The sequence below is a fragment of the Cuculus canorus genome, chromosome 6 (assembly GCF_017976375.1).
Source record: "Cuculus canorus isolate bCucCan1 chromosome 6, bCucCan1.pri, whole genome shotgun sequence".
Taxonomy (NCBI): Eukaryota; Metazoa; Chordata; class Aves; order Cuculiformes; family Cuculidae; genus Cuculus; species Cuculus canorus.
In genome coordinates, this window is record NC_071406.1 from 23860172 (window position 1) to 23887200 (window position 27029).

A 27029-nucleotide genomic window follows, 5' to 3' on the forward strand; every position below is an offset into this window, starting at 1 on the left:
CTTAAAGCCCTGCAATGATACATATATGACCTAGACACTTCTTTGTCCAGTTTTGATTATAGTATGGTTGTATATATATTGCAGAAATTATGATCTTCCTGTGGATCAATTACATTTTTAGATTAAAAACTGAATCAAATAGAACCTTGATGGCACTGACACTTAAAAACACATAGTATAGTGTGGAGAAGGAAGAGCAAATGACTACACAACCCATTATAAATGCATTAAATCTTTGTTATATACATAATGGAATCCTGTTTTACTGCCAGTTGCTACTATGCATCTGTTTTTGCTATTATACAAAGTTTTCCGACCTGAAAGCACACATCTACATTTTTTAAACAACTTAATCTATTGTAAAATATTGTACTGTATTTTGAACATGAGTACAGAATCAAAATAGATAATGGCACATTTAAAAAACTCAATATCCTATAGATGATTGGATAATGAGAAAAAGTGTACCTACAATCATCTCATCAGAAACAAACTACATCATGGAATGTTAGTTATCCAAGTTCGCACAGTAAATAACATTTTAAAACTGCAATCACCTATCAGCCAGCATCACATTGAAGGCATCTTTAAACATTCAAGCAAAAGACTGCTGGCATTAACTACTGAACCATTCTCACACACACACCACACACACCACATTATAATTACATTGTTTCCAAGATACGGTAGATACTGATTTTTTTTTTTTTCCCCCACAAGAAAGGTATCAAAATTTTTGCTACTAAAAGATGACAGTGCTTACACAAGAATTAAGTACAAGTTAGCTTGCAAATACAAGACAATGACAAAAAGAAGTCTTGAGTTGTCTGAAGAAGGATTTTAGGCTTTTATGGCATCCAAAACTATGAGTAAACTCCTTAGTCTGCGACTCAAAAATCCACAAAATATCAACTCCCTTTGGAATACTAAGTATTCCATATTTGATAACCCTGTATTTTACAACATGCTTACTGGTTTCAGCCTAGGAGCAAAGGGTAGTTATAGGTATCTGTTCTGACAGGAGAAATAAAGCTCTCCTCCCCTCAGTATGAAAGTGTTGGAGGGGAATAAAATCACCTGACATCAATTTTTAAAAAAAAAAAAAAAATCAAACCCATTTAGTACTGATCCTCATCTCGGACAGGTATGTGCATAAGAGTACTGTATCTCATATACTGTACTGGCCCTATGAAACAAATTAAAAACCCAACAGTTAAAAAGCCAACCAAAATGCTATATATAAAACAACCCAAATGTTTATCTCCCAATGTTCTTCCTCTCATAATGTGCAAAACAACAAAAAGGCAAAAAGACTAAAAGCAAATTTACTGTTACTGTCTTTCTCTTGCCTAGTGCTTTATGACCTTGCCAACGTTACAAAGTCAATAGGGACTATGCAGAACTTTGGTATAAAAATGTCACACAATATTACTATCACAGTCTTGAGGATGACCTTTAGTAATTCACCCCAATGTTTGTTAAAATAATACCAAATTAAAGATGAAATAAACCACATTGTACTGTACACACACTTTACACATTAAGCACAAAAAATAACTAGTAAAACTAATACTTAAAAAAAAGTAAGTCTTTTGCAAAGAGACTAAAACTGCTGTCCTGTCTCATTTTCACCTGCCAATCATTAAAGCCAAATTTAAGTGGATTTTTAAAAACTAATAATTTGAAGCTACAATTTCTCCTAGGTGGAGACTGGTCTTTTGTTGATTTCCCTTTAAAGTCACAAACGTGTATCTAAGAAACTGATGCAACGCAAGTTTTTGATCAACTTCCTGAAGGCTGCGACTGGGAGGGAGGTGCCATGACGATCTGGGAAAGCACCGGCTCTGTGCTCTGGTCCGCCATCTGGGTCAGAACGGAGGTGGCCACCGCTTCTGCCTTGGAAGTTGAGCTTACGCCGTTGGAAGTGCTGACAGAACTGTGCTGAATAGCCTCTGTATGTGGACTGCTTGGCACTGATATGTCTTCTGAACTGTCATCTTTATCTGCAGCTGAAGAAGAAAAATTAATTTATTTTTCTCCCCTGGCACGGGCACCATCACATCCCAGGTAACAGCAACCACCCCCTAAATAATTAAAATTCATGGTGCAATGCAGCACAAACTGCAGAACAACTTTATTTTCATTTTTTAAAGAAAATACCATTTTGTAAGCAAAAAATATGGACTGCAGTATGGAATAATCAGGAAACAAGAAAATTTTCACATCTTCAAAGTCATGATTAAAATTGTCCCATTTCCCGCCTAGTAAATCAGCTGATTGGGTACCACACCTAATTCTGATGCCGAGTGCTTATGTCAATAAGCAATACTTATGGATTAAAATTGCTACCAGATCTCTTAGTGCTATATGAATTTGCTTTAGATTTTTAACATATGCTATTTACTGAGTTTGCTTAGTAACCAAATGCGAATAATTCTATATTCAGTAATTAAAACTTGTGATCATCAATAGGATATCTGAAAAAAGTATTTATACCACTATATAAATTGGACAGTATTTCCACAAGTTTTCTACCCACATTCTGTTAACAAAGTGAAGTTCAGAAACTTCTTTAGCACACACATGCCTCTCAGTAAGATTTAAGACTGTTTCTTTAAAATATTTTTTATCTCAGGACTTAGGGTAAACAGATTAAAAAAAAAAAATCAATCTCATTGGGCAAAATTAGAATTTACAAAATTAGCATGATTTTAGATGTCTTTCTTGCACAGACATCCTAGCCACGTTAAATTTATCCTTTTTTTTTCCAGAGTACAAAAGTTAGCCAAGGCATTACATCAAGCAAAAAGCTGAGACTAAAAAAACAAGAAAATAAGCCTACTGTTTTCTTCACTCAAAATTAGAAGTATTAACACAGAATTTAATTTTAACTTCTTTTGTTAAAATTTTGTGCTGCTTAGTATCTTAAAGCATTTTTCACAGAAGTTTTATACTCTGACTTAAACCCAGGATACAGATGGAACATTGAAAATCCCTTTCAAGACACTGCAGATTATTGTATAACATACTAATATAGAAAGATACATAGAAGCATAGCCAGAAGCAGCATGAACTACTGCTTGTGACATTGCAATGGAACAAAGCTTGATTTTCTCTAGAATTGCCTTTGCAATCCTTTCCAATTTGCTTGACGCTAGCCCACAAATTCATAAGTTACTCCGGAGAACAGAGGGAGTGGGAAGGGATGACTAACACTACAAGATGAACAAACACTGTGATATCATAGCCTCATTCCCACAGAAAACCAGGCTAACAGCAGCAACTAAAAGGAACGCTAGGCATGAACAAACAATGATGTACTAGCTATGGGTAAGAAAATTCATTAAATTAGCAAGTCAATTCCTCAACAAAGATATTTCAGCAATCCCATGCATACTAAGAACACACTCGTCTTCAAAGCCTGAAGACAAGAGTTCTATTAGCGACCACTTCTGGAAAAGAATGCTAAGGTCAAAAAGGATGGGTAAGCAAGCAAAACTGCTGTATTTCCCTGATCCCCTGATAATCACTAGAAAGGAAGCCTCACGGTAACTGTCATCAGGGCATCTGTGGCTACAGAGTGCCTCAAGCCTAGAAATGCCCATTTCCAGCGAGATGGTCCTGGTGAATATTCCCTGAATTTCCTGTTGCCTGTCCAGACAGGCTGTAGGAACATAGTGGCTTAAGCAGTTTGAATTATTTGAGGTCTGAAACTGGTCAGCCACCTTCTACCATTTCATTAACACCAAGTAGAGAAAGAACAAAAAAACGCCATTTAATACCACATATATTACAAACTCTATCTTCCTTTATATTCAAATCTGTACAAATGTTCTTGACTATAATGGTGTCCTTTTGAGAAATAAAAAATACCTAAAACATTCTTTTTTTTTTTAACATCTCAAATTTTTACAACACATTTTCTCCTCACAAGTTTTCACCTTTTTCTGCTCTAAGTCCAGAAAAATCCCAAGAAAATATAGAAGTACTGTAGATGACTTTTAGAAATAATCTGGTATAGAAGAGCTAAAATGAAAAATAAATGAACAGCTTTAGATTTCTCCCATATGCTATCAACCCCCCCCCCCCCCCCCCCCAACATTTAAAGATGTATTCAGAACTAGTAGCATACCTCTTCGGGAAATAAAAAAGTTCAAATTAGCTGAAAACTCAAATACTGCAACAGAAAGTAATCTATACTGCCTGAAGGTACAATAATCATTTTCCTGGTTCTCTGTCCTGATGATGCTCTCATTTGAAGTAGGCATGAGAGTCTAAATAAGGAAATTATGATCCCAAGAACAATCTTAGAACAAAAAAGGGGTATGTCCATTGTTGCCCCTTTCATTTGGCCCAAGACAATGATCTTAAAGATATGTAAGTAGGTGCCAAAAATACCCTGAAAAGCAACATATTATTTGTGCCTATGTAAGCGCATCATACATGAAACTCCATTAAATTGTGGACTTAGCTGTTAAAACACAGGCTGCATAGTATAAACTAGCACTGTCCTAACAGTGCACAATATTCAGCACTGCAGGAGCTCTGTAATCTGATGTCTTCAATTTCTTCCACAGCCTCAGACTGTCAAACCACCCAATACATTTTTAAGGGCATTCAACTTAGATGACTTGATGAACATAATACGTTTATTTAAAAATACTTTCTATGAGCACCACTTTCATGAATGTATTAACTGAAACCACGTTTTCCTCTCATACATTCTACTGCATGTAAATAACTTTGCCAACATGCTTTCCTAACAATATTCACACAGAGATAATGTGACAAAATCCTTTCAGAGGGATGGCATTACAGCTACCACTTGTGTTAAACTTTGACTTTCAAAAGACTGTTCAAGAAACTAGGTGAACTATGCTTCCAATCTCCTTGCCAACTGTATTTTTTTCCATAAAATGTAAGCTTTTTCACTAATTAGTATTTTAGTTCTTATTCATTTTGCACTCTTTAGGAAATTATGAGCATTACTGTCCTTTCTGAAGGCAGAAAACAAATATTATCGAACAGGCCGTTTGTTAATTCTTCACTTAAGAAATCCTTAGCACGTAATTAGTTTGCCAGTTTAAGACTTATGTTTAAATATTTTTCATGCCAATTCAGGAACACACATACTCAAACCATCAAAATTCAAGAAACCTACAGGGTTTTTTTTTGTTTTGTTCTCCCTCCACCTCCCCCACCGTAAAATCTTGCATGCATAATGCTATTCCCTAGTAGCTTCTGTATGAAATTATGTTGTTCTGTCAGATGGGAGCCATAATGGCCTCATCCCTGCAGCAATCATTGTTAATATAAATCCCAAACATATTTCTATACTCTTCCAATTTACTCCAAGATGCTATTTTCTATCTTGTCAAAATGACTGGAGATCAAAGGACCAAGATTTATAAGCTCAAAACTGACAAAATCAGTATTCTAAATATATATAGCAATACAGAGTTGCTAAATCTCCTGAATCTTTTAAATTAAAAAATATTGCCCGTTCTGATGAAATTGCTTACAACGACTACAAGTAAAGATGGTGGCCATTAAGTTTTATCGCAAGCACCTGAGGATCTGTTTGCATGCAATACAAAATGTTCCTTTATTCTCCTGAATTACTGACACTGGCAAATTAAAATGAAGTGGCTACATATGGCAGAAACAATCTTCACATTTACAAATATCCTGAAATATCACTAAATCATAAAAACGAAAGCTGTGGGTTATATATTATGAATGTTGCCTAATGCATTCCCAGCTCAGTTATTTGTAACAAATTTGTGTACAATGGACAAAATTGGCCATTTATTCTACAGTAACAGCAGCTGGTTCTGGCACTGTGTATCATATCCAAAAATGAAGTTACAAGTCAGGAAAGCATAATTAACCTTTAAAATGCTGGAAGGAGGAAAACGGAATAAGCACCTGTAAGTAAAAATATGTATTAGGAAAAAAAGGCTACTGAAACCTCCAGCATTCTGTTCAGTATTAGAACTACATTTTAAAATACCCTGCTTATAGAAAAGCAGTCGCTTAATGTGGAATCTAGAAGACATTGTACAGTAGGAGCCATGAACCTGCATCTGATTATTTTAATGGCTTGACTGATCCTGGGTGTTATGGTAAATGAGGACAGCTGTTATATTACCTCTACTGAAATCTCATTATGATGAAGGAAAAAAAACCTCCACAAGGACCTTTCACTGTACTAGGCTAAGATAAAGTATAAAAAATGGTTTATCATGTGCTCTTAATACTGTAATTATATTTGCCAAAGCAGGTGTAGTAACCGATAGTCCTTAAACGCTAATTATCATACGCATTTACTAAACCAACATAATACCTTCAATGTTATGCAACACTTCCAACTGAAAGGGCTTAAAAATGTATTTCTAAGTATCACATATTAATTCCTGTCTTTCAATAACCTTTGAGATTTTTAAAAAAAAATCTTCAACGTAATATTAGAACTGCACTTCTCAATTTTAATGTTCATTCAGTTCACTTCGGCAGTATTTCATTGATGCAGCCTAAGGCTATAGGTAATGGAACATTACTCACTATGATAGCCAGATTTCTTCTGCATGGCAGTTACAGGGCAATCTTTATGAGCCAGAAGAAGCTGTTTCAGCTGTGCCACTTCATTTCTCAGCAGGGTGACTTCATTCTAAAGGAGAAGAAAGTTATGTACTTTACCAGGCTCAACCTATGCACATTTTGAAGGTAAGTAATAAGTTTTATAGGATTTTCAGTTGTTCATTTAAGGGTAGATAAAATACAAGTAGTTTTCATTTGGTATTTATTGCAAAAATGTATACATTTCTTTTATCTCAGAATATATAAATATTAGCTGAAACTTGGATAACTTTATGGTCTTTTTTTAAACTAGGAAACACATTTTTTGAAAATACAACACGTTTTTCTGTTTGCAAGTGCAGAATCTACATATAGTCACATTCACGTGATCCAGGTACTGTAAGACTCTTATGCAAGGTTTTGTAATAAATTCTACTCAGAGCAGACCTACATTTAAATACCCATATTTTAACAGATGCCACAGCTAATATTAAAAAAGGTAAAAAAAAAAAAAAAAAATCAGCCAACACAGAATGATCTTTGGTGACTCTATTTATACTTGGACTTTGAAAAAGAATACCTAATGTAATGGAAAATAATTTAGTAAATGTTTGCTGATTTCTGTATTAACTTTTTCTTTGGCAACCATGCATAAACAGGTTGCGTGAAGGAATCACTGATAATAATGACAAAATCCTGAAATGTCAGGTTATGTCAATTAAGTAGAGTGCAATCAAGGAGACAGCACTTGCAGAATCTAGTGACTGAGTTCATTTCCAGGCTGTGCCTTTCCACTATTACACGACCTTGAGCAAGGTCGTTTTACTTCTTTGTGCTTCAGTTTCCCCATTTGTAAAATGGACAGTGATACTTACCTTCCCCATAAAGCAGTTTGATATCTACAGATGAGAAGCACTACGTAACTGCATTATATGTGAGAATCCAAATTAAGAATAGTATGGCAATTTGCTAGACCCATTTTCACTTTAAATAGTAGAAAAATGTTTATGTAGCTATAGAATCAAGTTCTGCAGTGCTTTGTGATCCCCATATCTTATCATAATATATGCTTTTCATAGCTTATTTTATTTTAAATGTAAATCCTTTGCATTGATACTTGAAATTACTTAAACTATAAGAACACTTGCATATTAGCACAATATTAACAGAAACATGACATAACTTCCGTAAATGTGTATGTTTATGCATTTGGAAATAAGTTAAAAAAAAACGACAGGAAAACTGGATTGCAACTAAAATTATCTGGAAAAAAAAAAAACCATGAGAAATCAATCTATTTACTTGTAAGCTAGAAATAAGGCAATGCCGTCAGAGAAGAGATGAATCACAACTAAAAGGATTTCAAAGTAAAAACCAACATTTTTTAAGAACAGAATTTATTAGGTTTAATGACTCTAAGTATCACAGTACATAAATACTGGAACTAAAATACCAGAGATTTTGAAGAAAAGCTGCTCTGTGTCCTCCCTCTCCATTCCAAAGACAAAAAACTATCAAGCCTTTATACTAGCAAAACTGCTATTATTAAGAACTACTTTTCAGTCAATTTATTGTGTCAAATATTCCTTTTAGAACCAAAAGAGCTGAATAAAAAAAAAAAAATCTGACTTCATGGATGTTTCTAGTGAAAGAAAAATGAGATTGCAAACAGAAAAGGTTACAATGAAAGAAACCCAACCAGAAAAACCCACAAAATCTCTACCAGCTGGCACTACATGTCCTAAAATCTTGGGCTGTTAAGAAAGCATACTACTACTGTCTCCAGCTCTCAGTCTCCTCTTCGCTCACCATGTTACTTACTGAGAAGTCACAAATCTGGATGCCAAGCAGGCAGCTGCAGAGAACTGATATAGCTGGGAGGAAAAAAAAAAGTGCTGACGTAGTTTTGAGACACTTCTTGAGAATCTACAGAAGCAGCAATGTCCGAGAGTAGAAAACATACTTTTGCCAGTTTAAAGGAACATTGCAAAATAAAGATCAAATCAGGAAAAGGTTTTCAGAAGCCTTCTACCTTCATCTCCCACATTTTAGGAAGAATTTTATACACAAACAGCACATATAAGTATGAAGTTGCTCTTTACTTTGCCAGTGTAAGTAAAACTAATGTTTATGAAAAATTCTTGAAAAGGTAAGTTGTGCATTAATGTCAGTTGTATTGAGGTTTGCAAACAGAAATAGAAAAAGCAAACATCTTTCACTGAAGCATACTTTAAAAGAAAAAAATAAAGAACAGCATTCCTATACAAAAAAAACCCCAAAGTCAAGGTTTTCTCATAGAATACATAGCTAGCATTGTTACTAACACAAACACTGTGCTATAGGCAATGCAGGAAGTAGAGCTGAGTATGTCTGCTAGATACAGGGTATGTGGAACATCACAGAATGGCAATCCATGGTTGTCATTTACATATTACCAGTAAGAACCACTTCTAACTGGTAGTACGGGAGCGTTAGAAACAACTTCTATACACACTGTACATTCTTATCACATACATGACAATATCAAGTCTCTCCATCTCATTCAAAACATGTTAACATGTGGTGGTCATTCAACATGTGGTTAACATGTTCAAAATAGCCTAACAAGAAACATGCAGAATAAACACTTAAACAGTTGTCGTGAAGAAAGATTATTTCGAGCTTTTGCACTGGAAAGGTCCTCATCATTAATGAGATATCAAGGTAAGCGTAGGCATCAACATTTCTTTAATTAAGCCTGAAATATACCTCACATACTGTCTTGCAGAATTTTTATGTTTCTATATTTCAACATGTGCTAACACTATAGAAAGCACATTTCTGAAGGAAAGCATATCTGGTTTTACACATACTCTACAGATTTTTTTTTACAGAAGACACTTTCCCTTCTGTAGTCTTACAAAGATACACCACACAGCGTACAATACGTTCTTCTGTATCTGCCTCGTGATCCCTGGATCCAAAACGTGTATGTCCTGGGGGGGACTGCACTAGCCCTTACTCGGCAAAGGGTGGGACAATATTTGTGAGGTATATTAACCAAAACTATCGTCAGAGACAGGCAGACATAACTTATGGGGCTAGCGGATTGTCTTGGCTAAGTTAAACACCGCTCTTCCTGCTTCTTTTTTGACAACTTCCCCTATATGGGAAAGGACATTTATTTATGGGCACTTCTTTCATTACTTAGCCTTCCGAAAGCAGCTTCTGCAGCATTAGTACAAACCACCACTTGACTGCTGATCCTTTAAAACCTACGATCACTATGTGAGGAAGACAGGCTATTCGTCTGCTAATACTTTGCCCTCTAAGAATATTAAAACAATAGGGACCAAATAGAGACCATCTAATGAACTTTTGGCATCTGATCCTGCAATATGACTGAGTAGCCACTGGGGATGCGCTGGCAATACTTCCTGAACATGTTCTGTAGCATCCCACACCCTGCAGTATTGTGCAAGGCACAGAGGCAACAAAATGTGGTATATAAAATTTAAGATAAATAAACAGCTCAACACATTAGTATAAAATACAGACCACAAAAAGCAAACAGTAAATAAACCTTAAAAGCTTGGAAGCATGAAGAAAACTTACATAGCAGAGCCTACAGTAAAGACAGCCAACCTAACCTAACTACATTACTGGTGTGATGCAATAGATGGAAATTTTTCCTTAAGCAAAAGTCTGGAAAATAATGCTTAAAGAGCAAATTAGATGCAAACATTTAAAAGATGAAAGTAGGAAGAAGTTAGTTTCTTTTTCTACAGAAAGCTGAAAACTACGGAACAAAATGCATATATCAACCAAGTAAACCCCTTCCAAATCTGTATGTACTGTTCAAGAGCTTCCAGTCTTGAAAATCTTGACATTGACACTAGAAGGTTTGGCACGGACATTACAAGAAAGCTACTAACTCCGTTGCAACAAGTCAGAATTCTTAACTGAAGCAATGAAATGCAGTAATTCTGGTACTGACCTACTTCTGGAAATGTGATATCTGGGTATATTTATATCATTTAGATATTAAACAAAATATGAAGTACTAAATCCTACCACTCAGTCTATAAAACTGTACTAATGCAAAACTTCAAACTTACTAAATCCACTACTAAATACAAAGTAAGTGAACATGGGTCTTCATTTCCCGCTATGCTAATCAGCTGTATTAGCCTGTCAAGTGAAGAATTCTTATGGAAACATAGGATTGGTTAATGTTTTTACACGAATTACAGTTTAGTTATTTCTTTCATATTCAATTTTCTTCACAAGTCATTCTGTAGCTCACGGGTAACAGTTCTGCTTTTGGCAGACCATAAGAAAATTCTTTTCCTTGAATTCATTATTACTGAGGCAACTCTTAGAAATCTGGAAATGTTTTGGTTACGGTACTTACACCATTTCCAGTTATAAAAACTGGTATGTGTAAGCTAAAGGCAGTTCATGTAATACCAAAAAAATATTTTCACTAATAAAACTGAAATACAGCCAGTCTCTTTTGTTCTTTGTTTTCCTTCCTATAAATCTACCTTCACTTGTTTCTCAGATTATTTGAGCTATGGTGCTGTAGCAACATACAGTGATTTACAGTGAGGATTGTGACTGCGTTAAAGAAACATGTCTACAGATTGTCAACAGGTATGAGAAAACTATATATTTTCATGGAGTTTAACTAATGCTGGTACACAGTTTCATGATTTTTGCAACACAGAGAACGGTATCACATTGTGTACTTAGGTATTCATTTCTTACATTTTACAGTCTAGAATGCTGAATATTTATGAAGATGTGAAGTTGAAGACAATTAATACAATGTAATTTCAATTTAATGATCTACAGTCATCTCAACATGCCTCATTTTGCTGTTGGTCAAGCTGGGACATTTTCTATATCAAACAGCATGAAAGAAGAGTTTTAATAGGAAGGAAAAGATCTGTGAATTCAATTCAGTGAACAGCTCTGATGGGAAAACAAGAAGCAAAACTTTAAAATATCAAAATACTTTCCACTGCATTTTCTAAATAAGTGTTTCATTTAGGAAATGGCATCACTTTTCCTTTCTGTAATTCTCAAAATAATTTTATCTTGAACCAATACTTTGTGACAATTCTCATGTTCTGCTGGAAAACATTAAGAAAGTATACTTTAACATTTAATAGTAGTTTAAACAAAAGGGTCATGGATTGTTCTACAAGGGAAAAGTGTGTCCACATGACAACTTTCCAACAGACGAGGTGGAAAAACAACTGGCAACACAGATTAGACTACCCTCTGAGAGTATAGTTCCCTCACTACAGGATTTACGCACACTGGGAGGGCAGCGTGGTGAAGTTTGCACTGCCACTGCCTGTGCTGTACCTGTTCTGTGGACAAAAGAGGCCTTCAGTTTCCAGTGATGTCAATCTGGCACCTTGCACGAGCACTACATTCACTTTAAAGGAAAAAAAGTGAAGTTAAAAAGAACCAAAGGAAATGAAACCAAATCCTATTTAAATAACTCAGGCTGTGTTACAAAAAATTTAGAGCAAGATGTTTTTAAGGTAAGGCTATTACTTTGCTAATAAGCCTTTACTCCAACACACCTTGTTATCCTTGTATAGTATCACAGTCTGAAAGTTATTTAAAGTGGAACAAAGGACAAAAGAGCATGATCCCTAACCATACATATCTTGAAATTTGAGTATTTTCTTATATTCTTCTTTTAGTGCTATATGCAATTAATGCTGATTTTTCAATTCTAACCTGAGCCACTGGTTACAAAATCATTTATATTCCAGATTTCATGCAAAGAAATCCATTGATCCAGAATAAGATTTGGCAAACTTACAAATTTTTACTTGAAATAACAAGCATACCTGTAACTGGCCATTTAGTGAGCTCAGGTCCTCCGCTTTTTTCTCCAATGACTGCACCCAGACTTTCCGTTTCTGTCGGCATCTGGAAGCAGCAGCCCGGTTTCGCTCCAGGAACTTCCTTCGCTTCTCATCAGGGTCTTCATTGGCAGCTCTTCTTCGCCGACCACCAGTATTTGGTGTTTGTGGCGTAGGCTGAGCTGGTGATGCCTGAAAACAGTAAAAAGCATTGAAGTTCTCAGTACAATACTATCCATGACTTAAGCAACCAGTCTAGTCCAAATACATATCATACTTCGAGAAACGCATTCACGCACTTCTAAGTACACTCAGGTTATAAACATTTCTTTTGTGGAAAGCTATGTCATTTAACTCTACTGTATTTGCACTCCTTACTATGCTATACTAATTTGTTAAATTTTAATCATGGCTCTAGCTTTGGTTTAAAATGGGACTAAAAAAGCCACTCACTTCAAAGTGTTCAATTGATGACATTTGCATTTGACAATTGAATAAAACCTGGAAGCAATACTTCTTTAGACAGTCTCCAAGACATTCTTTTACTGATTCTGATGAATTCAGCAAGTATTTACGAAAGGTAAACTTTAAAACAGTCTTTCACCAATAGCTCTTATAAGTTATATCTAGCAGGAAATAATTTTTCCACTTTTGATCCTTCCCATAAACCTAGTCGTAAATGAAATACTATACAATTGTTTAGGCCCAATATATAGAAGCTGTCTGACAAATGCTGTCAACGCTGATGATCACTGATCCCTGGATCTCTACATAGCAATTTCCTGCTCGTTGACGCGTTCCTCACCACTGGATACCAATTTCCCTTATATCCACCCACATATTATGACAGGATAAAAATATTTCTTTATTTAAAATTATACATTATACTCCTTTCATAGCTGTCTACACACCCTAGGCAAAGATCTAATGAATTATAATTACAAATATAATGGATCTTAAAATCAACCTTTCAAGTGATCATATAGACTCAACAGAACTGTCACCATGACATATTAACTGGTGCACCTACACATTCGGTAGCACAGTAAGAGAGTTTTACACTAAAACCTGGAAACACGTATCAGTTGGCATAATGATTTGCAATAAATTCTAAACAGCTAATAATAAAAAAAAACCCTGGGACCTCAAATCAGCCTTTTAGGAATTGATGACTTGCATTTTTCAAAAAAAAAAATCATAATATAAAGTAACCACAAAATAACCAAACTGCAAGATTTTCATCTTCAAAATTCTGCTATGTGATATTATGAAAATATTCTTTTTAAAAAATTAAGGTAGTATGGGAGAACTTAAGAAGATCATCAAGTCTTAAGAAGATCATTTCACAATGGGTAACTTTCTGCCTCTTTGTGCTCCAAACGTATTTGTTTTGATACATTATTTGATTTCACTGGCCAGGCTGAGAATCTAAGTGCTTTCACTGCAGATGCAGGTCCTTCCTGTTTTGGGCCAAGTACATAGCTCATATAAAATTGGTATTCTGCTACAAATTTTGAAAATATTCTTAGAGATTCTTTAAAAGCATTTTGAAAACACATTCCAACAAGTTTTATTGAAATAGAACAGCAGCAATCCTCAAGGATTCATCCATGGAAATATCTCTTTCCTCCAGCAGAACTACCACTTCCAGTCTGACTCAGAGGTCTTGCCCTTTATTCTCCTGTTCTCATCTACCATCCCATAGAGACTGTGCACCATTCCCAAGTTTACAGCACCCCCCTTCAGTACCCAGGATGACACAGTACACTTACACAACTGGAAAGCTGCCTAGCTGAAAAGAACCTTGAGGTGTTGTTTGACAGCTGGCTGAATGTGAGCCAGCAGTATGACCAGGTGGCCAAGAAGGCCAACAGCATCCTCGTGTGTATCAGAAGTAGTGTGGCAAGCAGCAATAGGAAAGTGATCGTTCACCTGTATTCGGTGCTGGTGAGGCTGCACCTTGAATACGGTGTTCAGTTTTGGGCCCCTCACTACAAGGACATTGAGGTGCTGGAGCATGTCCAGAGGAAGGCAACAAAGCTGGTGAAAGGTCTGGAACACAAGTTTTATGAGGAGCAGCTGAGGGAACTAGGGCCGTTTAGTATGGAGAAAAGGAGTATGAGGGAAGACCTTATCGTTCTCTACAACTACTTGAAAGCAGGTTGTAGCAAGGTGGGTGTTGGTATCTCCCCTTAAGTAACAAGTGACAGGATTGAGAGGAAATGGCCTTAAGTTGTGCCTTAACAGAGGTTTATATCGAATAGTGGAAAAAATTTCTTTACTGAAAGAGTGGTGAAGCATTGGAACAGACCGCCCAGGGAAGTAGTGGAGTCATCACTCCTAGAGATGTTAAAAAATCATGTAGACGTGGCACTTCAGAAGATGGTTTAGTAGGCACGGTGGTGCTGGGCTGACGGTTGGACTTCATGACCTTAGAGGTCTTTTCCAACCTTAACAATCCTATGATTCTGATCACACAGCTGAGACTCTTTCTGTGGCAGTGCAGAAAAGATCTTCCAAGCAAGTTAAAATAATCATGACACCTGATACAGTCAAGAAAATTTCTAGAGTGTTTGTAATATAAAATATTAAACAGATGCAATATACATACAAGATAAAGCCACTTCGTTTTTTCAAATATATATTAACCAGTTGTACAATTTTCAGTTACCCCACAGAATTTCCTATTAGCGCACTCCAGAAATCAGGAGGACTTAGCTCTACATTTGAGCAGATAGATAATGCCTATTTTGAAATTATAATCTTGGATAAAACATTTTATAAGCATTTAAGAACATCTAAGAATGACGAACATTTTACTGCTACAGAACTATTGACTCCAAGAGAAGTCTGAAGCACACAATCTCTATTTTACAAATTAAAAATAAAGAAAAATATTTTGGTTTTGCGTATCAAAGAAAGGGGTAGGAAGTATGCATCTACTCTGTTGTCATACCGGTGTTTCAGTTGTCGAAGTTGCAGGTTGTTGTAGTGACTGTGGTCGTGGTTCCTCTGACTGAGTCCTAGCCAATCCACTTGGATGTCCCTTAGCAGTATCTCCATTTGTTACCTGAGGGTGCTGCTGGGTCAAGGCTGCTTTCAATCTCTGCAAGTAGAAAAAAAAAGAAAAAAAAAGGAAATGATCTATCACAATAATTTGAGGAACTGTTAATGATTTATAGTAGTAGCTACTTTCATTATGGAAACAGGAGCTCCAACTCTAAAATAGCTGTTTCTTTTTATAGGCTTTCAACTTTGATGTAGACATATACCTACTAATAGGTGACAATTTCTTGCAAGCATGACAATAGCAATCCAGCTTTACGTAGGATCTCAGAAAAAGGATGGTAAGCTCTATGGGGAAGTAAAGAGAAACCCTCCTTCACCATCAACTGGGCCCACAAGGAGATGACTACAAGGTGATAAACAGTTGCTGAGGCTGGTATTATACAAGGATCAGATCAGAAATTAAATGATGACATTAGGGAAAACAAGTAAGAAACAGAACTCAAACCTTTCAATTTTAAAAATTCTGGTGTTCTCTATACATTTTAAACAGTTCTTTATGATTCCACTTTTTCACGGTCTTCAGAAATACTCACCTCTACAAACCTTTCTAAGAGTAACTATTACACAAAAGCCAAGGTCTTTGCCGAAACATTTCAGTAATGCACAAAACAATAACAAAGTTCAGGTTGTACATAAAGATTAGCTTTTATTTATACAGAAATAGGCAAAATAACTGTTACAGCATGCTATTTTACATTTAAAAAACTGCTAAAAGGTTTGGAGTTCTTCCATTATTGTACACAGCCACTACGAAGAACAATAACTTCAACGTTCAGCTGTATATAATACATTCAAGAGTTACTTGGTATGGTATTTTAAAGCATTTTATTGACACCTCCTTGAAAGTGATTTTACTTAACTTTTAGTGGAATACATTAAAACTGTAAGAGATTATATACCCTATTTATAACAAATTCTTAATCTTAAGTGATAAAAGGTCATACTAACTTTCAAAAACCACAGCCGCTTGTAATTCTACGTTATTTCTTAGAATTTCATTAATGTGGTGTAATTTATGATGAAATATTCAGTGTTACTTAACAATTTACCTAGACAAATGGTATTAAAGAATATTTTTCTACCAATCACTGGGTTCTTAAAGAACCTAATACAAGTTTAAGAAAATATTAACGTTATAATATATGATAGTTTACGACAACTTTGATAATATTCTAAAACACGACAAAAGTTAACAAACTATCGCTAAAGTACTAATATTAATAGAATGTCTTAAAACTGCTGGAGCTAGGCTACATTTAGCCAGCTCAAAATAAGCAAAAGACTTTGCACCTATTTATGGAGATATTCACAACAATTAAGTCACTGGAATATAGGGACATTACTCTCCTACCTTGCATGATGACAGGCTTTTCTGGATCGTATTTTGCAACTAAAATAACAGATTGCAGATTACCTCTGTCAGAACAGCCGAAAATATTCAAGTCTGCAATATGGCAAGTTATATCAACTATAAAACCCACGCTGTTGGCTGTAGCATCTAACCAACACCAGCAGATATCCCATCTGAGGACTACAGAGATAACCAAGAAACTCTGCTGGCTTGCTCTTACAAAGTATTTTGCCCGTGACTTATGTCTCTTTCATAGTGACTGCTCTACACTGAAGATAACAGCACACTTCACCCCAAACATTAAAGTGTACATAAGAATTCAGTGTTAATGAAGTTCTGTTCTCCACCTCAATTTTTTTACCAAATTCACAAGCTTCCTGGAATGAAGAAGGTGCTTTCAGAAAAGTACAGAAGACAAATTTACAGTAATTTCCCCAGTGCTCCAGGGAGACCATATAGTAGCCTTCTAGTACCTGAAGATGGCTAGAAGAAAGCTGGGGGGGACTTTTTATAAGAGCATCTAGTGACAGGATGAGGGAGAATGGATTTAAAATGGAAGGGGGAAGATCTAGACTAGACATAAGGAAGAAATTCTTCACCATGAGGGTGGTGAGGCACAGGTTACCCAGGGCAGTTGTGGATGCCCCATCCCTGGAGGCGTTCAAGGCCAGGTTGGATGGAGCCTTGGGCAGTCTGATCTAGTGGGAGGTGTCCCTGCCCATGGCATGGGGTTGGAACTGGGTGATCTTTAAGGCCCCTTCCAACTTAAACTATTCTATGATTCTGTAAGCAATCTGTAACTTCCTAGCATGCCTTGGGAAAACAATAACAAAAAAAAAAAGTCAGTGAGCACAAAAAGGTCTAAGTGCTTCCTAGCTGTCTAAAATTAGTGAAGCCCAAGTCTATAATGTAATTACAACAATGGAAAGCTCAAGATAGAATTTAAGGAGGTAGTGTCATCTTATCTAATTAATTCTGGTCATTAAATGGTAAAATTTTCTAAGTTGCCACAACAATCACGAGGGAGACACGTCTCTCCCAAATCACTTTTTAAGAAATATTTTTTTAAAGGAAGTAGAAAGTATTTAATGTTAGCAAGACAATTTTATCCCATATAATTTCCACAGGTTATTAACATCTAATTTTTCACAATGTATTTTCTTTTATTATCTGAACTGCTTTAGAAGTCTTTCTTGTATCATAACTTGATGTTTAGGAGGATGTGACAAACTTTCAGGAGTCAAAATTAAGACAGTTGTGGTAAGACAAATTAGTTGTAACAAATTAGTTACAACGTGTCTATTTTAACTTTTGTGGAGGTTTTAAAGAGTGTGCTCTTTTGTTTCAAGGCCATCATATCTGGTGATTTTTAAAAGTTACTGTCTCAAAAATTACTCAACCTGAACAAAGCAACTTGCCATGTACATACTCCTCTTCCACTGCCATGAGAAGTAAAACCAATATGATTTCATCCAACTCAAGTCTTTTAATCTCTAAGTTCAGTGACAAAAAGTTAATTTCTAATTTTCATAGCAGTGGAGCATAAACATTTATACAATTGGTATGTGTATGGCCAGACTGCCTAACCTACTCTGCTGTGATCGCATGAGCAAATCTTGACGTAAGTATCCCAAAACAAAGATGTCAATTAATTCCTGGAAATGGTTTGCAGTGTTTGCTTAAAGTCGGTTACTTAAAGAAAGAGTTTCAGTAGCATATCCATTTCCTTAGTCAAAGACAGCCCAAGTTCAGAAGATATGGGACATGAAACAAAACTAATTAGGGTTTGTTTTTTTTTTAATGGGCACATAAAGCAAGTAACAGTTATTATTGCCTATTTTCACTTGGCTCTTTCTACTTCTGCATTTCCATGTTAAAGAAATATTTGCAAAGTTAACCTAAAAAGAAAGGAAGTTTATGCTATTAAATTTGCATATTTTACATTTTGTTTGAAAATAGGAAACTATAGTTAAGGAAATGGCACAATCCTATCTATGTTACAAAATATTCATCAGTCATAACAGATGCATAAACAAAGTAGGACTTAACCTTCCCTATTGTAATGCTAAAAATTAAACATTATAATTTTGCGAATTTATAAGTAAATAAACTCCCTTTAAAAAATACAGTTAAACGTAATGTACTACAGAAACAAATAGAAAAGAATTTAATTTTATACAGAGTTTAAAAGTCGAAATTCAAATAGTTATGACTAAAATTATTCACAAATGCAAAAATATTGTGAAAATCTGAGAAATAGCTACAGATTTTCACACAGATATATCCAGCTCATGTATATTAAAAGTTTCATATTTTAGACAGTAATACTGGACTAAAATCCTATATGGATGTCACGCTTTGTGAGAGTAGTGTGATAGTCACTCCAATTATGATGAGAATCTCAGTTTTAAAAATCAAGTATATTGAAAAAAATATTAGAAGAAATGTATACAAGCATTATTATGTGGGGAAACCTAACGACAATCAAGATTTGTTCGATATTTTTTGGTTATTACAGTAAAACTAAAATCGCTATTTTCAAGCAGCTTTTACTCTTCGTGTATATCCCTGGAAACAAATCCTCACCACATCTGTCAAAATTTGGTAAGACTAGGTCTTTCCATCAAGAGCTCACAGAAACAAGACAATATTCTCTAGAAACAATTTGTGAAGAACTCAGATCCATATTTCATATCTGCCACAAAAGCTCATCAGAGTAATAACCCTTCTTCTCCTGGGTGTTATCCTACCATCTGCCGCTCTATTACTTATCTTTATTTTGCAACTAATTAACAGCATAATCTTCTAAATTCAGCAAGTTAATTATCATTATTGTGGTCTTTGCAGCATCATCAGTCCTTATGAAGTCTTGTCTCTCCACCCCGAGAGAACATATGAAAATGAAGTAGGTTGTGAGAGGGTCTGTTTCTTTAGAGTAGGCTCATTAGGTGTTTGCTGATTAGCTCAGCATGCAGAGAGACAGGTCAGAAGAATTCTGCTGAACACAAGGTCCCATGCCGGGCTCCAGCAAGTTAATGTCGGTTTCTGAACATTTGCCAAGCTGCCCTCTGTCACTTCTCAGTAGAAACCTCCCGCAGAAAGCCTACCAGTTGCCCACTGTGCGCAAGGTATTTCTCAGATTGTGACAAAAGGTTTTATATGGGTAGGAGGAGACAGAGGGAAACATTCAGTGTTAAAGCATTTTTTTTTGTGCTTCGGAAAATTTTGCAATCCATGCAGAAGGATCGGAAGATTAAGTTTGCATCCACAAGTTGTACACTGAAAAAAGGATGTTTTACAACTAGGAGTAACTCATGGCTCACATTCCTTTGCGTGTACAGAAAGCATACAATTACAGATCTTCTCACGATAATATCGGAAGCAATTCTGTAATGTTTAGAATCATGCATCCTTATCTTCAGGAGGAAGTATTTTTGTTTGGTTTATTTTAAATGCAGCTATTGCATCTACTTTGAAGCCTCTCTAAAATACCACAGAAATGACATACATATTTGATTTTACTTAAGTATGTGGAAATTAAGTTTCTTTAGAATAACAACAAATATGGAGTCATGTCAGAAAAGCTGACAATTTATATTAAGTGTGCCAAAGAAATCTGAAACTCATTTTCACTCCTATTGAGTGTCATTCTCAGTACAAGATACAATGATATTTTCAAAGGAATAGCAGTAAATGACAGCTTGTGTCTGAATAAAATCTGTAGTCATATTTCATCTCAGTTCTATAAGCAACAGGAGAAAAAGGAACCAAGAATGTTGAAAACTCTAGTCGCAGTGCCCTTTAAAGGTGTGAATGCAGCAGCTACATTCACAACAATAACTTCAATATCGAACAATAAATTAAAATGGAATATGATTTGATTTAATTATCCCATAGCACTGTATGTTTCATTGCTGAAGCAGACACTAAGATTGTGCTTAACATACTCTCCACTAAATTTCAGCTGTTTCAGTTGAGAGCTCCTTGTCACCAATCATAACAATTTGGCTCACTGCACAGACAATTTTTTGATTTTTATCTGTTGTGGCTTTTATTTTTTTTGTTGTTGTTTACAACTTTTTTCCCTCCCAGTCATTATTCCTCACAGTTGGTATACATTTTTCTATCACTCTGTGAACCTGTTTTCAAGTGCAATTGTCCCTCTATGGAATTCATGTGATCATTTGGTGTCAGGCAACTTTAATGGTAACCACAGAAAAGTGCATTTCAAAGGAAGAACAGAGTTCTGTAGGTGACATCTCAGGAACTCACTTCACATGAATAAGCAAAACTGCCACGCTGAAGGAGTTTGACACTACTCAGACTGAAAACTTCAGCAAATATAGAAATAAATACATGCTAATACAAACAAATAAGTCTATTCAAAGAACGTTTCCAAATATCAAAAGAGAGACCATTTACAAACTGAAAAAAGTCTCCAAAAGCTGTCCATAACGACAAAAAATTTCCCAGCAAGTTTATTAGTTCCCCTGTCTTCAAAGGGTTTTAAGACTTCTAGGATAGCTTAAGAAAAATTTTAATTGTGTTAAAGGAAGGCATCGTACTCATTATCAAATACATCTCCTGCCAGTTATTTTAAGCTTTATCTTTTAGAAATTAAAATGTCAGCTTTTTACTAAAGTTCATTCGTGCTTTTATATAAAGAAATATATGATGCTTTATGTACAATTTGGTATATGCAACTCGTAAGGAAAACAACACCTATGCAACAAACAGAAGAAATATGTGTTGTTTCCACATAAATCAAAATATAGAAATTAAGTTCCCCAAATCCATATTAAGTAAACTCCACAACACTAAGAAATAACGGCACTATAATCTAATTTTTACCAAATTGGTTCTCGTTGTCACTTAAAACAAAAAAAAGGAAGCCTAGAATGAAACCAGACCACAAAGGGCTTTGCTTTTCTTATTACAAAACTCTAAAATAATCTTAGTTCCTTGCAATGTCATAACAAGAAATGAACTGCAGAAATAGCCTCTGTAAAGAAAGGCACAAAGCACAAACAAAGGGTTTGTGTCTGGTTCCTGCCTTGGCTTGAGCCAAGTATTTAATCCAAAACACAAGGAGTTGTGCCTTCTACACAGGTCTGTATCTGACAACAATTCAGCAATCTGAGGATATTGCATCTTAAAGTGACAAAGTTACTGCAAACAGTTCTTCAAGAATTTACTCAACCTCTGAAGTGGGCTGGTCTGTGTCAGTTAAGAATACCTTGAAATAGTATTGTCATACATACGGTAGCAGAAAATGCAGAATACCAGATTAGGAAAATATGGTCTTAGAATGAAACAGATTCAAACAACAATGGCCAAAAGCATATATGACAAAACTCTCCAGAGACATTAAAAGACACATTAACTTTCCAAATTTTGCATCCCATACACTACCAAACTGACTTCAATATCTGAGGACTACTGCATTGTTAGGAACCTATTCAAGCACATTTTTCATATGTGTTATATATGCTATTTCTACATTCTATAACACAATATGAAAAAGTCTGAGACAAAGTCAGTCTTTAACGAATAACAAAAAAATTCTCAAAATAATAAATAGGAAATAAAATAAAGCAACAGCCAAGAAAATTCCAAGTATCTATAAAAATCCTGACTCCTAGGCGCCAACTGTTTAGAAGGGAATATAACAGCTTTGCCCTTTCATCCAGCTTTCTTTCCAAAAGACACTAAGAATACTAGGCTGATAGACTTCACCCCAACATAAAGCAGAAACGTGGTTATGGCAGGCAAAAGGACACAGAAAGCGTTCCCGGCATTCTGCTATCTTAAACATACCAATACATCCACACACTGCAGCATAGTGTTAGTAGATGAAACAATGTAGCGAAACATACATTCCTCACTTATCAAATTTGAGTGTAGTAGTTCATATTTCAACTTTAAATGTGAACTATTAATGAAATAAAGAGCAAACAAATAGCTGTAGAATGAAATAGTATGTCTTCTGTTGGCTTAATCAGGAACGCAAGTGAAAAATAAGCCCAATTACCATACCTTTGCAGAATTTTGTATGCAGCAAGCAAAATTATTTTCAAGAGATACATTTAAAAAGAAAGCATTTGACATCACAAAGACTTAAAGTTTAAAAATTAAATCGAACTTTAGAGTTAATAAACCATAACATATCTGCCACAATGGACCACATGGCACAGTGAGTTAGCCTTCCTGTTGGAAGCTTTTCTACACAAGCATGATGTTTCTTATTAAATTCCTTTTACTTTAGGAGTGATAAGAAATGGAGGTTTTTTATTTTTGTGAATAGACACTATATAAAAGTAAATGAGCATAAGAATACACACAATTCTGATATTCTTGAATGCTGCTCATGCTTTATATTAAGTGACAAGAAAGAAGAAATACTGCAAATACCCTTTTTACAGTCTCACTTAAAAAAAAAGATAAGCAATCACTGAAGTGAAAATATATTAGCTAAATTCTAACGAGAAGACTAATGAGACTATTAAAATGTAAGTCTAATGATCTTTGGTTTTCTCTGCATTTGAGTGATTTCTTCTTCCAATGTCGGATCAAAGTCTTCACCACATACTCCTATGTCCTTCCTCCTTTTAAAGCTTTCTAAGAGCAAAACCCAATTTCTTGTCCATCTCCAAGATTATCTGGAAACAATTCCTTCTCAATTTCATAAAGCAGAATTCAGTGCACGAGTCTCCTTACTAACAAATGTGCAATTTCTGAGAAAAGAGTTCTTATTTTCACTTTCTTACATTCACCTCTCCTTAAGATAAATTATTCTGGTTACATTTAACTATTTCCCTTGGGTATTAATAATTTCTTCTCCCATTCCTAAGGGGATAAGGATACACAGAAACAGACCTTGTTCCTTTCTGTCCCTCTCTACACTAAAAGTCATTGTGTTCAACAGAGGAGGACAATGAAAGGAGACCTGACAGCACTAGGAAAAGGCTGGTGACCAACTCCCCACTGCAATTTCAATATTTGGTGAATGTGGTCTAGTGTGCCACTATACCGGAATTCCATTACTCCAGACAGCAGAATAATTAGTATTCCCAGTCTCACTGTTTTTCATATTGTGGTTTCAAGAGAGAAAATGGGTAAGGAAAGAAAGCACACGGGTTTGAGAGAAATGAGATAATAAAAGATGTTGAGGGCATCCTCTCACTTATCAATCCTGATGTGCAAAATCATATTTTAGCTAGCAGGTGCTCCTGATTCTTCTTTAGTACAAAGTAGGAATCAGAAGAGGAACGCTACTTCACAAGACAGATACTGTTTACAGAGGCATCTTGTAAATATATAAATGGGTTAATTATTGTTTAATAATAGTTTTTCTATTGCTTTACAACAGTTGGAAACAACAAGACAGCAAAACCAGAAGCAACTACCTAGTGTCAGTGAAATTTTTAAAAGAAATTAATAAATCAATCTTCCACCATAACTAGGTCACTAACATTTTAAAAAAACTCAAACAAACAAACAAAAACCCACAAAACCAAAATGAACTTTCTTCTGCTTGTTTTGCTCATGGTTCTCCCAAATAATGACCAAACCCCCAAAACTGCCCTAACACAACAACCACCAACCTCCACACAAAACAATTTCCTAAGTATGGCAGTAATACATGTCTAATTACAATTCTCTTGCCAAACGGACTATATTCAGTTGAGATTCTGAAAACATTGTTTAAAAAAAACTTTGTTTCCTAGTTTTTTTAAGAAATACCATATCCTTTGGGAGGAAACATATTCTGCTTCTCTGAAACTGATGTTCATTGCTAACATGCTAATCTTTTCTTTCTCTTTTCCAACTAACATTTTCTATCCCCCACTAGAAGGGGGGAGGAGGAGTTCAGTGGAAAATCCAGTTCTTTTAAAAGAATGATTGAAAATAAGATTAAAATGACCATTAACAACAGAACTAACATAGGCTGGAATTTGAAATAACTGCAAAATAAACACAGTTGTTATTTTTCTGCTTTTATTAAATTTGTACTTGCAGAATTTAGACTAACAAAAGAAAACTAAAGCTGTTTTAAAAAGCAATATAATTTCATTAATTTCTCAAGTTATTCTTCTTGAGGAATAATGGAGTTTTTCACTTACCAATTTAGCCTCAGACTGCACTGGCTGTGGGGAGGAAGGCCCTGGGATTCCTGGGATACTAGGCACCATGGTGACAGGTCTAACAAGCTGACCAGATAAAGTATAAAAATGAAGAAAACCTGAGTATGTTATCATAATAGAGAGCATATGACAGCACTACCCTCTGAAGCCAAAACAGCTATCAAGCTGCTTAAAACCAAGTTCTAAGCTGCACTTATGCAAATCTGCTCCACTTTCAAATTAATATAGCATCATGCTTACTTACTGGAACTGCAGCAGGGACATGCACATTAGAATTTGTGATAGATGCAGGAATAGCAACAGGCATGGTTTGTCCATTAGGAAGATGTAACAGCAGAGGAAAAGGACCTGGAACTGGACTGAAAAAGGAATGAACTATATAAAAGAAAACTTATCCAGAGAAGAGAACAAGTTTACACATTATTTTAAATTGGTTGGTTTGTTTACAGTTGTAATGTAATAATTATTTGGAGATCAAAAATATGAACTTAGTGATGTGAAGAACATGGAATTATATTTCACATGTAGTGAAAGTTGTATGTTTCATATGTAGTGAAGCACCACATTACACCAAAGCATCTCAGATTTTTATATTAACTGCAGAAACAGTCTCTGAAAGTAAACAAGACAAAATATTTTCAAATTCTGTAAGAAAACATTTTACCAAGTTTTACATAACTTACACTATTGGTCTGTTAGAGGATGGAGCCTGGGTAATAACAGTACTAGATGTTGGTGACGGTATTGCCTGCTGAATAATAACACTTGAGTCAGAACTCGTAAGCAGTACATTAGGAACCTGTAGCGATGCTGGACGAACTATTGTTGATGTAGGTTGTGCAGTCTGCTGCAGCGACACTTCCTGAGGAAAAATAAAGATTAATCAGTTTGTAAAATATAAATATAGCTCATTAATTCCAACTGCTAAATGAACACAGTTTGATGAAACAGATCACAATTTCTATATCGTTATGCAAGCAAAGTCAGTCATACAACTAGAAACACTATAAAAACCCTTTGGATGAATCATTTAAACTATCAAACTGAAATTGTTTCAATGACTGATTTTAGTTTTATGACAAACCCTGGCTCAATTTATGCTAAGGCTACTTTAACTCAGAAATCAGTTTTGATCAGGTATTAATTTTTTTTTTTTCTGAGAAACCCATGTGCTATCAGCACACTCTGAATAAGTAAAACATTTTATAGTCCTTATGTACATTTTAGTTTCAGTTCATTGTTCTGGACTTAAACAAGAGCTTTATGGTTCAGTAAAAAGGAAAAAAACCCACACCTGTTTGGTTTTTCTTTTAAGCCTTTATCTTACCCATGTGTGCTCCTCTGAGCACTTCATAGGAGTGTAAGGGGGCTGGCAAACTGTATGCTTCAAAAAAGAAAGGACTTTAGACAATGAAATTTTCTCCCTTCAAATTCTCAGAGACTAGATTTGTCATCAGGATTCATTAATTCATTCAGCCTTTTCCCCAAGGGACCTAAAAGACTATTTACAGTGCATGAAAGGTTTTGGAGAATAACAGTGAGCTGTATCGAGGAAAGCAAGAAATTTTTCTTTAGTATCAATCTGGTATATCTACAAATGTTATAATATTTGAACACAGTACCTAGAATTATAGATGAGCATTCACTCAAAAGATGAAAACATCCAGTACGGAATTGCAGAAATAGAAAAAAAAATTGGGAGAAGTTGACTAATGCGTATTCTTAGGACAAGATTAAACACCCACCTGCAAATAAGAATCATAGAATCGCTAGGTTGGAAAAGACCTTTAAGATCAACAAGTCCAACTGTACAATTTGGTACAACAGCTATATAGATCTTATTCAGTGAGAAGAGCCACAGGGAAAACAAAGACCGAACTGCTTGACTGTGGGAAATCAGAGGAAGGCATAAGGGGAGAATACTTGCCCCGAAAATCTTTTGGCTATGGTCAATTCAGAAATTACTGTATCATTCTTCCTTGGTTTCAGCTTTGCCCCTTCCTGCCTGCTGTTTGCCAC

The 27029-nt window shown here is 35.3% G+C and overlaps 1 protein-coding gene across 7 annotated transcripts in view; it reads right to left on the reverse strand.

The window, feature by feature from the left end:
* Positions 1-287: 287 nt before the first annotated feature.
* Positions 288-27029, reverse strand: part of ATF2 (activating transcription factor 2) — a 46930-nt gene continuing 20188 nt past the window's right edge. For 5 of the 7 annotated variants that reach the window (XM_054069565.1, XM_054069562.1, XM_054069560.1 and 2 more), the window contains 7 exons: positions 25694-25872; positions 25255-25369; positions 24990-25076; positions 15403-15552; positions 12432-12638; positions 6565-6670; positions 288-2009 (listed from right to left, as the gene is read on the reverse strand). In XM_054069565.1, coding sequence (XP_053925540.1) covers positions 1783-2009; positions 6565-6670; positions 12432-12638; positions 15403-15552; positions 24990-25076; positions 25255-25369; positions 25694-25872 — 1071 coding nt within the window. In that variant the 3' untranslated portion in view covers positions 288-1782. Of the gene's footprint in view, positions 2010-6561; positions 6671-11934; positions 12008-12431; positions 12639-15402; positions 15553-24989; positions 25077-25254; positions 25370-25693; positions 25873-27029 lie in introns of those variants that run through there. The other 2 variants (XR_008450337.1, XM_054069561.1) reach the window with 2 other exon arrangements.